This window comes from Pavona decussata, unplaced genomic scaffold, assembly GCF_977016875.1.
Source record: "Pavona decussata unplaced genomic scaffold, jaPavDecu1.1 SCAFFOLD_300, whole genome shotgun sequence".
Lineage (NCBI taxonomy): Eukaryota > Metazoa > Cnidaria > Anthozoa > Scleractinia > Agariciidae > Pavona > Pavona decussata.
Window position 1 is genome coordinate 2,480,886 of NW_028145697.1, and position 12,567 is coordinate 2,493,452.

General features: G+C 34.9%; 2 protein-coding genes across 2 annotated transcripts in view; both read right to left on the reverse strand.

The window, feature by feature from the left end:
- LOC146454602 (lysosomal leucine aminopeptidase-like) overlaps positions 1–12,567 on the reverse strand; it is a 66,885-nt gene that overhangs the window by 5,786 nt on the left and 48,532 nt on the right. The window lies entirely within an intron of this gene.
- LOC146454603 (lysosomal leucine aminopeptidase-like) overlaps positions 1–12,567 on the reverse strand; it is a 29,457-nt gene that overhangs the window by 5,373 nt on the left and 11,517 nt on the right. The window contains exons 4-16 of the mRNA XM_085095269.1: positions 11,748–11,844; positions 11,579–11,666; positions 10,842–10,882; positions 8,996–9,124; positions 8,624–8,700; positions 7,544–7,614; positions 6,849–6,921; positions 6,451–6,611; positions 5,606–5,705; positions 2,526–2,604; positions 1,248–1,352; positions 540–582; positions 328–437 (exon numbers count right to left, since the gene is read on the reverse strand). Of these exons, the coding sequence (XP_084951395.1) occupies positions 328–437; positions 540–582; positions 1,248–1,352; positions 2,526–2,604; positions 5,606–5,705; positions 6,451–6,611; positions 6,849–6,921; positions 7,544–7,614; positions 8,624–8,700; positions 8,996–9,124; positions 10,842–10,882; positions 11,579–11,666; positions 11,748–11,844 (1,174 nt within the window). The remainder of the gene's footprint in view (positions 1–327; positions 438–539; positions 583–1,247; positions 1,353–2,525; positions 2,605–5,605; positions 5,706–6,450; positions 6,612–6,848; positions 6,922–7,543; positions 7,615–8,623; positions 8,701–8,995; positions 9,125–10,841; positions 10,883–11,578; positions 11,667–11,747; positions 11,845–12,567) is intronic.

Genomic DNA, 12,567 nt, shown 5'->3' on the forward strand with positions numbered 1-12,567 from the left:
TATTCACCCCCCTCCTGAACTTCAACCCCAACTAACGATTTGCGTGTTTTACTGCTGTCAATCATAATTACGGTGACAATCGACTGACCGCAAAAATACAGACACCAACAAAGTGGATGGAAATCCGCCAATCATAGCGTACGACCATGACCTTTGACCCCATTGAGCCAAACACTTTTGTTTTCTTAGAGGTCCGCTGCAGTGATTAACAGCAGTGAAAAGAGTAACGTTCGGTTGAATTTTGAACTTCAGAGTCCGCATGCTATTAAAGGGCGTAGTAAGTATTACCAATTACAGTGCTGCAATCATGTAAGCGAAGCATTATACCTTAGTGTCGTAACATCCATATGCGCTTCTGCCAGATGGGATGAGTAGATCACCTCGGGAGCAGATGGAGTTTAATGGATTTTTATCTGAGTACGGATCATGAGGATAATCTGCAATGAAACACGACGCGAACAGAAAACATAAAATCCAAGGAAATGTTTAAATCAAGTCAACATGACGGAAAAAAGACTACAAATAAACAAAGAACGTACCATTGTAGCGCAGGATATATTTCAATGACTTTAGATCCACAACCTAACAAAAAGATAAAATGTTTTTAAACTTGTGTGTTCAAATAGCCATGAAACATTAAACAGTTCTTAAAACATATTTTTTACAGTGTTCTACACTGCTGCCACTACATAAAGGTTTTTCTTTGTCTTTAACAACTTTCTACTGGCTTCTGTTCCACTCGACATGGAAGCCAGCTTTTAGCTGTTACTGGCCAGCGTTTGTATGTATGTAGAATTAGCGTGGGAAGCAAAATTGCCAGGTCGAATGCTCACTCTGACGCTCTAACTCTTACTCTTTTAGTTTCTTGGAATGGGAGCAATCACAACACTATGAAAAGATGTCAGATGTCAGAATACCCCAATGTGCACTTCCACTAAATTCTTAGAATAGCAACAATAAGGCAGCGTTCGATTGACCATATCTCGGAATAGGAATGGTCACCAGGACTGTTAGATTTCTCTTTTTAAGTACGTTTGAGAAGACACTTCCGCAAACGTCCGCTGACACATGGTAATTTACGAGCGATTTTCGAGGAATTTCTAGTAATCATTGTATGCATTCCTAATCCGGGATAGGGTCAATTGAACGCACCCCGGCTAAGAGTGCCCAGTAGTCATGGATAAATCGAGGAGTCAGTTATACTGAACTAATTTAATAATGTTAACAGTGTTCAGCTGCTTGAGTACCTTTCCTTGATCCCGCCGGAATATCTCTGCTCTAGGAGACAGCTCGTACGAATATAATAATCCATGTTTTTTCACAAACTCGGGATAGCCACTAAGATTGTAAATCTGATAAAAATAAAGAATGATAGTCAAGCAGGAAAGTAACTAAACTATGTTAAGTTTGTTACACAAATGGGAATAAAAGTAGCTATATGACGCTGTGTTCTTGAGTTGGAAGAGATATTTGCAGTTCTAAATCATTATTTATCAGCAAACTTGAAAGCTTCCGTCTCTTGGTCTAATTAGGTTTTTGCAGTATGTGCACACATATCTTTAAAAAAAAAAAGTCTGTGTACCTTAACCTTCAGTAGCAAATTTTTCGTTATGGATTTATGCGTTCACCATTTCTGCCGTATAAACTCAATAACAGCACGCTACAGTTCTTGCCTGCCGGAATAACAACAAACTTGATTCCTCCAATAAAGGATTTATTGGAGGAGTCAAGTTTGTTACACAACTAAATATTTTGCCTTTGCAATAACCAGGGATGCTTTCCAATTAGCTAAAATTACACTATTTCCGTTTCAACTAACTGGAGTGGAAATTACTATCCAATCTGCACAAAATTTCCAATTCCATTTTGCAGGCTTTGTATGCCACTACGTAAGTTTTTTGAGCAACCAACGAGATTGCAAATTTGAACCTGAACACGAGGCTCCTCCCTTGTAATTTTGGTAAGGGCAATAAAATTCCCCCGGATAAACTTTAACCACAACAGCAGCCTGCCACAACAGTTTGACACAAAGGATAATTAATATTTTGAAAACTTGGCAAATATCGGGAAAAAAAAAACATCAAATATTACAAGTAATTTAAGGGTTTTTCGTTTGTGTCGGAAATTTTCCAGGTGGCAGTCAATTTAGTCAGAGCATCGAGTTTTTTTATTTATTTATTTATTTATTTATTTATTTATTTATTTATTCATTTATTTATTTATTTATTTATTTATTTGCTTACTTACGCTAACGGGGTTTTAGAGAAAAACATGGCCAAAATATGGAATCACCGAAAGAAAAGCAAAAAAAACCACACGCTTTGGAGCGGAGCAAACTCAGAGCGATGTTCTTCGATTAAATTGAAGGCCAATCACACGCAAAAATTCAGGCTTTGTTGAGCGAAACAAAAACTTGACCTAAAATTCAACATTAAACAGTAATGCTCTCTGCCCTTCAACGGTAAACAGGTAAATTTACTATCCGCGTTGTTGAAATACCTGAGGTATTAAATGTTTTGACCTACCTCCTCAAAGAAAGGAACATTGTAAGACGGCCAATATCCTTCTCTAAGGATCTCAGTTTGATCTCCACTGACCACATATCTGAAAGGTCACATCAGTATTATTAATCATTATATCACTTACATGTCATTTATGTTGCTTGTCAATCATGACATCACTTACATGTCAATCATGATCTGTCAGTTACGTCATCTTTTATTTGTTATGTGTCAATCATAATCTGTCACTAGCATGTGAATTATGTTTCCTGTCAATAATCACTTATCACATATCGATCAACGTAGTTGACAGTCAGTTATCTGTCAGCGACATGTCAAACAGTCACCTTTAGTCCTTACATGGCAATCCCTTGGGGTTACTTATCAATCATCGCCTGTCTCTTACATGTCAGTTATGTTACCTGCAATGGGTAGTGGCTTCATCGACTGGCCAGTCATAATACAACAGCTCAGAAAAGCCATTTTCTCTTCATTTACTAATTGATTTTTTATTTATTTACTCGTGTTACGAATAACTTGCCTATAGACTAGCAATATTTTAACTATTGAGGGTCAGCTTCCCTTCCACTCAAAGGCCAGTTCACTTAAGCCTTTAATTCTGGACAGTTCATTACCCTGCCTACAGCAGTTCAAGATTTCATTTTGTTGGGCTGGTTGGTTAAACCACCAGCATGCGTGTCAAAATATGCAGCTGTTTCGACAACGGTTGTCCAAAAAAGCGTAAAAGCGCACGCGACAATGCCGAAAGGTAGTCGGGGAATTGGGAAATACCCCATAAATTTCAATAACGGCTCAGAATCCATAATGCCTCGACCGTACAGCAAGGACTTTTTTTTTTAACATTCTTTATTTAATATACAATCTTGCTTAACATACAACCTTAATTGTAAATAATTATTAAAAAACTCAGAAAAAAAAGAAAGAAAAAAGCCCAGGGAGAGCTTGACAGAGTATTAGTGTACAGTTTTTGTATAACAATACTTCTACATAAGTTTCACTGCTAAGTTTCACAAGGCACAATAAATTGTAAAGGTTGTACAGAGGGTTTTTCTTTTCTCTCTTTTTTTTTTTGCGTGTGTGTACTTGTTAAATTACTTACAAGATAATATTCCATAATTAACTAAAAAAATAAAGAATTAGTTATTGGTTATAGCCACTTTAAAGCAACTCTTCATAGTTTTTCCATTTATTGCGAAAAGAAACAATTCTATTTGATTTAAATGCAAGATATTTTTCAGTTTCGTATTTATTTTCAAGAATTTTCTTAAAGTGGCTTCCAGACGGTTTAATCTCTTTTTGCCTACAACTCCATAAATAGGTTTTTCCTAAAATTATTACATAATTAACTAGATCCATTCCCTCCTTCAAGATTCCTATGATAACGTCACGCAGTAAGAGACAACAGCAACTACTTATGTTCTTTAGAATGTTCGCAACAACGTCCATCCAAAAAGAGTGTGAAAAGGGACAACTAAACAATATATGATTTCTAGTTTCAGTGGTATCTTGACAAAAGGAACAGTTAGGGCTTGGAATGTAGCCTATTTTAAAAAGGATGTCATTGGTAAAAAGAATAGAATTCAATACTTTATATTGAAAAGATCGTAAGTAGGGTTCACTGGAAACTCTTATAAGCAGCAAAAATGCTTCAGTGATATAATTATCTTCTTAATCAAATCCTTCCCCTAACTTGGCCCATTTCTTAGGCTTTTCATACTTGAGCTTTATTAACAATCGATAGTAGTCAAGACATTTAAAATTTTCCCAATCAAGAACGACATTGAAAGTAGGTGGACGTGTTTGTCGATTCAGAGGAACAGACTGTCTTAATCCTGTCCACGTCAAAAAATTGGAGTTTAAAAGCTTTTCTCCTCTGACAGCATCAAAAGAGTCAATATTTTTCTTTTCATAAAATAAGTCTTCGGTATACTTTATACCTTTTGAAAAAAAGTGTTTGTAAAACACGCTTTTACCGTCTATCTTAATTTCTCTATTTTCAAACGATATATTTATATTCACCATCACAATCAGCAACATCTCGTAATTCTGACCATCATAATGAGAGTTCATAATAAAAATCGGGTAAGGTATTTAATTTATCAACGTTGTAGTTACAGTTAAGTAAAAACAATTCTCAGTGACTACTTAAGAGATCGCTTAGATAAAGTTTCCAGAGGCAATTATAACCATCATCTACAATCTTTTTTAACCAACTTAACCTTAGGGCTTTTACCATGTTTTCATAATCAACCATTCTGATACCACCAGAATCGTATTAAACTCTTTTATAATTTCGGGCGGAGTAGGTAGCGCAAAGCTAGGGTAGATCATTTTTGAAAGCAAAAAGGCCTTGATAATAGTAACTTTACCATGGATGGACAGCCCTCTGACTTCCCAAAGGTTAATCGTATTCCTAATTTTCTCCAGTCTTTGTTTAAAATTCTTCTCGACTAATAGCTTGACGTCATACGTTATATGTATTCCTAAGAATTTAACACATGTTTGCCATTTAACTCCAAGTGGTTGATCTTCACAGTTCCTAAGAGAACCAATCCACATTGCTTCAGTCTTTTTAACATTCAGTTATAAACCAGAGGCTTTCTCAAATCTTCAAGTAAGCTAAAAAGGGCATTAGCAGAGTTCAAGTTTGATAAAATAGCTGTCGTATCATCCGCAAACTGCAAAAGTTTAGTCTCTAAACCATTGATTTTGATCCCTTTGATACTCTCTCTATTTCTTATGGAGATAGCCAAAATTTCAACCGCTGTTGCGAACAGGTAAGAAGAGAGAGGGTCTCCTTGTCTCACTCCACGCTCTATTCTGAAGTAATGGGAACACAGACCATTATTTATAACACAACTTTGAATATTCTTGTACAGTAAGGACTTGAGATGGCGAGCAATATGGATTTTGAGCTTTTATTGAAATTTATTGGGTATTTCCCAGACCACCTTACGCCATTGTGGCATACGCTTTTACGCTTTTTTGGACAACCTTTGTCGAAAAAGCTGTATTAAAGGTCTATATATGCAGAGACTTGCCACCTTTTTTAAAAGCACGCCATCAAGTGTCTCAGTACAAACCCTGGTATCTGTTCCACTACCCACAGGGCTCCCTTGAGTAAGGTTTTCTTCAATTCCACCTTCTTCAGATCCAGGAGCATGTATTGATTGTTGTAAGTACCTTAAAAAAAAAACAGTTAAACTAGTAATAATCAAAGATTAGGGAGTGTGTTTGATGATCTTGATTCCATGCTCTCTTTCCTTTGCCAAGTTGGTGATGATGTCATCCGCCCCTGCAAAATCTGCGGGGGTGCCTGTCGCATACAATCTCGACTCCAGTCAAAGAATAACAAATGATTGGTCGACTTGGGACATAAAACCCAAATCCAACTCTCTCATTTCTTATTTATAGTTAAGGCACCATCATTATCATAGATACATTTGATGTTAAATGAAGTAACATGGCAAGTCTTTTTGGGGGGGCCAAACTTGATCATCCTAGGTGATCCAGCGAGAGGAGCTCCAGCCAAAACCTTCACTGGTGACTTAAAGGGGAGGTGTTAACGGGATTTGCTGTTATTTCAAAAACCTCAAAACGGGGTTAGAATGGATTCCAGCCTAAAAAGAGGTTAGGGCAACATTTTTAAATTTCTCTCATTTTCATTTCCAAAATGTGCTAGACCTGAGATCTTGAATTCTTCCTATTTAAGAATTCAAATGATTCCTTCCCTTGGTGTTCTAGAATCGTATTGTATTGTATTGTATCATATCACATTGCATTGTAATGTATGGTATGGTATGGCATGGTATGATATGGTGTGGTATATAAGCAGGTATAGAGCGGCTGGATTTAACTGAACTGTCCAAAGGGGAACTGACCAGTCCTTGTGCATGGGCAACCGTAAAAGCAAGTAGGATTTCAATACCTGAGTTGTACTGTTCATAAATGTCTGCCCATTCACTGCCACTGTGAGCCATCAAGTTAGCAAGGCGCACTCTGTGCCAGGCCAGTAGGGATTCAGGTGAGACATACTTTAACAGAGAAGTGTTAAACAACTCGTTTGTTGTCTGAAGCATAACCAGGCCACTAAACAGGTACAAGACATTGGTTAAGATACAAGTTAATTCAGGCAAAAATATCTATTTCATAAATTGGTCATGCTCAGTTAATTTTAAACTCATGATCTGCACCGTCATATAAAAATGCCAGCCCAGCTTACAATTCAACATACATCACAAGCTGCTGTCCATTACACTGCCTTTTTGTTGATAAACTGCACAAATCTTTATAATATTTATTTCTGCCCTCAGGACCTGGTCTTACCTGTCCATGATATAAAAGTCATCCATTGATACCAAGAAGCCAGGGTAGCTTGAAAAAGACATTCTCTTAGCAGCTGTTAAATATTTATAAAAGGCAGGAGGTTAAGTCAGACTTCAAGCCTTTACCCATTTTGTGAGTTATGTAAACTAATGTCATTTTCCTATCCACTTTTTTTTCCTATGCATGGGTTAGTATTAATATCCGACTCATCATTACAAGTAAAATAACATATGCATCAAATCTAGTTTGTTATTCCATGTTCTTATTTGAGTCCTTATTTTTTTTGTTTTTAAATTCACTGATTCAAATCTCAGCAAAATAAGGAAAGAAAATGTAGCCACGATGCATTACGAATTTACAGTAATTAAGAAACAATGTGTATGCAAGGTCATGTAATGCAGGGGGTAGGGTAAAAAAGTTCTTGTGATTCTGTGATTGAACATTTTCACTTGGGAGAAATTTAAATGAATAAACTAGCTGATAAAGACAGGTAGGAATCAATCACTTGTCGCCGTTTGAAAAAAAAAAAAACTCCAAACTTTTTCCATTTTTTCCGACTTGATCTTTACTTTCAATACCTTAAATTCCAGGTCTGGAAAACTAGTTTGCGGATTTTCATACTTTTTGAAGAACCCTGTAATTGACTGTCATATGTGCTTTAATTCCACAAGTATAAACTTCGTAATTATACAGACCTTGGCTAGGGTTTCCCAAGTTGAAAAAGTAATGTTTATAAATCCTTATTGTTGAACTGTAAGCAAACCAGCTAGAAAACAAGTCAAACGTCATAATCAGACATCTAAAAAGTTGAAGAGTGTGGTGGAAAGGGAATCAGCTGTATGGCACTGAGTTAGGATTAAGGAACAGTTTCATTTACACTTTGGTGGACTTTAATTGTTCATTAAGATGTTCTTTGATACAGATAAAAGATCTTAATCAATTACAATCTGAAGCAAATAATATGTAAATTAACAACATCATCATTATAATCATCAAACTACAGCAATGATAATGTTGTAGTTCAGTTTTATCCTGGGTTAAAATTTATTGTTAAATATAATATTTGAAGATCACAAAAGACTTAAAAAATTCCTTCTTTCTAAGTTAAATTGACTCTTTGTTGAGCTACACACCTTTTCTTTACCTTTTCTTTCTTTTTTTTTCTTCTTTTAAAAAAATTAATTGGAATTTTCAATCAGTACCCTTAACTTCTATGGTTTATCCTATAGTTCTACGAAGCCTATAGTTAATAAGCCCCCGGCTTCTATAAAGGCTTCCTAGCCTTTAACACATTTAATATTGTAAATATTTAAGTATGAACATTGTAATAGTAAGAATATTGTGTGTCGTCTATAATGTATTTATGTTGTATTTTTTGGTTAATGGCAAATAAACGAATTGAAATTGAAATTGATCACAACAACCACAAGTCCCAAACCATGTGCTCGCCACATGCAGGTGTATATAAATAACAGCCCCTTAATTCACGGGGGTCTGGACCCTAACATATTATGTCAAACTCATTATCATACATTACCCTACATAAGAACAATTTACAAAGATAAAATTTAAACAATCACTGATAAATTTAAACCACAACACATACACATACAGTTATTATTATAGTATTTCTAAATAAAAGCTATTTCTGTCATAACTATTAATGTTAGGGACATTGCGTATATCATAATAATTATTATTAAATATTTTAATGCTACCTGAAGCTTCAGAACTCTTAGCATATATGTATGCAGTGTATAATATACCGGTAGTACCTTGAATGTCCTGCAAAAATATTTTCATATCCTGGAAGAACTTTTATTAGAACAGAACAGTGTCCCATTCTTCCCACCTTGGGTGTAAAAAAAGATTCAGCATCAGTTGCAGCAGATCTATACTCAAATTAGCAATAATATTGTTATGTGAATTCCCTCCTCTATGCAGATAACTAACTCTCTGAATTGAAACTGAGTTTGATGATCTGCCAAAACTAAGCTTTGAGATACTGATATTTCCTTAAAATAAGACTAACTGTAAAAGAACCCTACAATGATGTAACTTCAACTTACTATTAATACTTTAAAACCTAGCTTATTGGCAATGACCTCATAAATTAATCACTGATCAAGAAAAATGGTATTACCTACCCTGGCTACAATCTCATTTTTGGTCATTTTGCTCCAGTCAGGGCGTCCTTGTGGGTTAAGTGCATCACGCAGCGTAGGGTAATCACCAACACCATTTAAGAGTTGGAAAGCAAACTTGTCTAAAGGCACCTTGAAAACAATAATCACTAATAAATTTGAAATTTGAAACTGATCAAGTTTTGGTTTGGTCCCGGGCTTTGGTACCCAAAAATATGACAAGACTGGTTGGTTGCCAGATGGAATTTCACTGTTGGGTGATACTGCTACTAGCAAAGATTCATAATATTTACATGAAGAAAAAATTAGTGTTATAAAATTGTAATAATTATAAATATTTCAGGTGGTTCATACTGGTTTCTAGCACTTATAATTTTCATGGATCATTGCCATAGTAACCACCCTTTAGCAGTTGATACCAAAATAGTGGTATCAACGAAATGCCTAGACCGGTAATCATTGGTAAACAAGTTATGGTAAATTTTCAATGTAATAGGTTTCCATTACAATGGCCTTAATTTCAGTCTTCAGAGATTACAACTGCAAAACGAGCTCAGTTACCCCCAATTGTTTTACTTTTGAATTGTGATCAGCATGATAAGATGTAAATTTGTGCAACTTTAGTTTAAAACAAAACGTAGGAACGGGTTCAAAGCCACCTTAAATTTTCAATGTATTACATGTAAGTGGCTGTCACTTGATGTGTGATGCGCCACTTCTAGAGATACCCTCTCTTTATCTTTTTTATTGTTATAATAATTGTTATTATTATTATTATTATTATTATTATTATTATTATTATTATTATTATTATTATTATTATTGTTGTTGGTTTTTGAAGTTGTTTTTCTTTCTTCCTTTTCAAATGCTAAGCACTCCAAAGGCTCCCGGCCATTAAAAAATAATAAATAAATATAACTTTTAAAAACAATAAGGAAAAACAACCATGTGAAGAACGCTAGGCAAGTGAATTTTCACACACCAAATGTCTGGTAAATGTTAAGAAATCGCTCGTAACTCTGTGACTTTTGGAGGTACTGATGAGATTTATTTCAGGAAGGCTCAAAGAAATGCATCAAAGCCGTATACAGCAGGTACTTGCCCACTTCACCCAAAAAATATGAATGCATGGGAAGATTGACAACAGTGTGAAGTTTATTCCTACACTTATGGCTGAACTTTTGATTGAAGTGAATATTAATTTCCCATACAAAATTTATAAATCAACACCAGGTCCCTACTGTCATTTGATATTGAGATCGGGCTACCTCTGATGAGACACTGGCATAATTTTCTGGTGAGAGAATGCTGGGATGGAGGGGAGGTGGGGGGACAGGAACCTTATTAAGGGGCTAATACTAATCAGACAATTAGCTCAATTACAGCAGGGGGAAGTTAAAAAAAAGTCTGGGAGGTGTACAATGGGGCCTTTATGGCTGTCTTGTGCTATTCGTTGATGGACTGAAATTAATAGGGTTTGGCCACAAAGTTTGTTTTTGTTTGGGCGGAAGGGGGCGGACCTAGCCCATGAGAACCCACAAGCAGTTTTTACTGATTTTTTCAATAAAAACGAAGTAATAATTTAAAAAATTAAGTCAGTCCAACTTTTTCAAGATGAAATTTGTTTCCACCCTTAATCTTGTCAACCTTAAGTAGCCTGATGCACTTGACAATTCATTCAGTCTACTTTCTGTACTAACACTAGTTAGAATAGCTATTTTTAGCACAAGCCAGCGTACACAGTGTCTTATTGAAAACATTGCAACTCCATCAAATTCTTTTTGGTTACACTGGGCCTAAAAGAATTAAAAATTTTAAAAAAAAGCAATGTTTCAGTTATTATTAGTACCTTCTTAGTGGCTGGGTAGTCTGAATAACCACTTATTAGACCTGAAACATAAAAATAATTAGGAAGAATTCAAAGAAAAAGAACAACAAAAACAGTTTTATAAATATTTTTTGTCTTTCATAATACTATAACACTGACAGAAGTATTATTTGCTTATTAATGTTTTTCAGTTCAAGAGAAATTGTTCATTGTTACCATTTGTAACTTGAATATAGCCAGAAAACATATTTGAAGCGATGAAAACATTAAAATAACGGTTCAGTTTTGTTAACCTACACATGTAGTTACAGAGAAAAGAAACTAGGCTGCCGGTGGCTTAGATGAGAATGGATATGATATAATGCAACTTGAAAAAAAAAAGGCCAATTTTTTCAAGTTTGTCCAGTGCATTTTAGAGAAATCGCTAGAACCTGATTATAGTTTGGTCTTCCTTGGAGAAATCACTTAATATTAATTTCCTCCCGGTGATCTCAGAGAAATTTTGTTTTAGAGAAAAGGTTCTTTGTCAGCCATCAGAGCAGTTTTTGACCACAATACAGAGAAATCGCCATGACAGTGCCCTTTTAAGGTGGCCTCAAATGAAAAAAAAAATTATCAAGACAAAAATTTGGTAGTGCACGCATGCATGCAGCATTTATTGCTATAGATAATATACTGTTCTTGACTTTCTGGGTGGTTGCTAATAAACCAATTGGTTAAACTGTGTATATATATATGTACAAGAGACAATTACATACCATCATATTGAGCAATAATGTTACCCATCTGTGTCCAGAGTGAGCTGCTATTTGATCCACTACTAATCTTACTCCTCATCCATTCTTCCTAATCAAAGTGAGAACCATCAGTAATCATAAGTGGGGCTTAACTGAATTGTAGACAAGCATTTGATTTAATTATGCTAACCTGGCTGTCAAACCACTTTTTGACTTTTCCCACTAAAGCTTCTGATGCTTTGCTGAAGCATGTGTCATAGATGTTCACATAGTTTTGATTAATCCTCCTGTCAAAGAAACCACACAATTCATGTCTTAAGCAAACTACCTGATTAAACTAAAGTTAGATACAAAGTAATATTGATGTCATATGATTTGTGCCCTGTGAAAATATACAACTTTAATAATTTTTGCACCAGCTAAGAGCAAAACCACATTAAATGACATAATTATCTAGTGTATGTATAATATAAATAATTATATATCAAACTCAAGGAAGAGTGTTTCATCCAATTTCCAAACACCAAAAAGTGGGTTGGAAAAATGACGCACACCCAAATGAGCTTTTTAAACAAATTACTTCGGGGTGTTTGCAAATCAGACATAAAACACTTTCAAGTGTTTGATATTATAGCATATATCTCAAACCATTAATAATCCTAGTAGAAGAAATTCAAAGCAAATTTAACGTTCACCAAATGATTGTATGATTATTATGATCACATTTCCAAACCTCCTTCACAATAATTATTACGTTAATAGGGTTTTCCTTTAATTGTTGTGTTTTTGTGAATTAATAATTTAAGAATGAGTTTAAGAACTTTAATCTGACATGTATTAACTCAAATAAATTATCACAACCTGGCATGTTTTTTAGCTTAATTTGGAAAGGCTTCAATTATTCAATTATCGAAATTATGCCAAAGGCTTTTAAAAATAAAGGTGCAAAAGAAAGGTGCAAAAGCAAGATAGGTCTATAAGTTGTACTAAGTGAAAATATGGTTCACCGG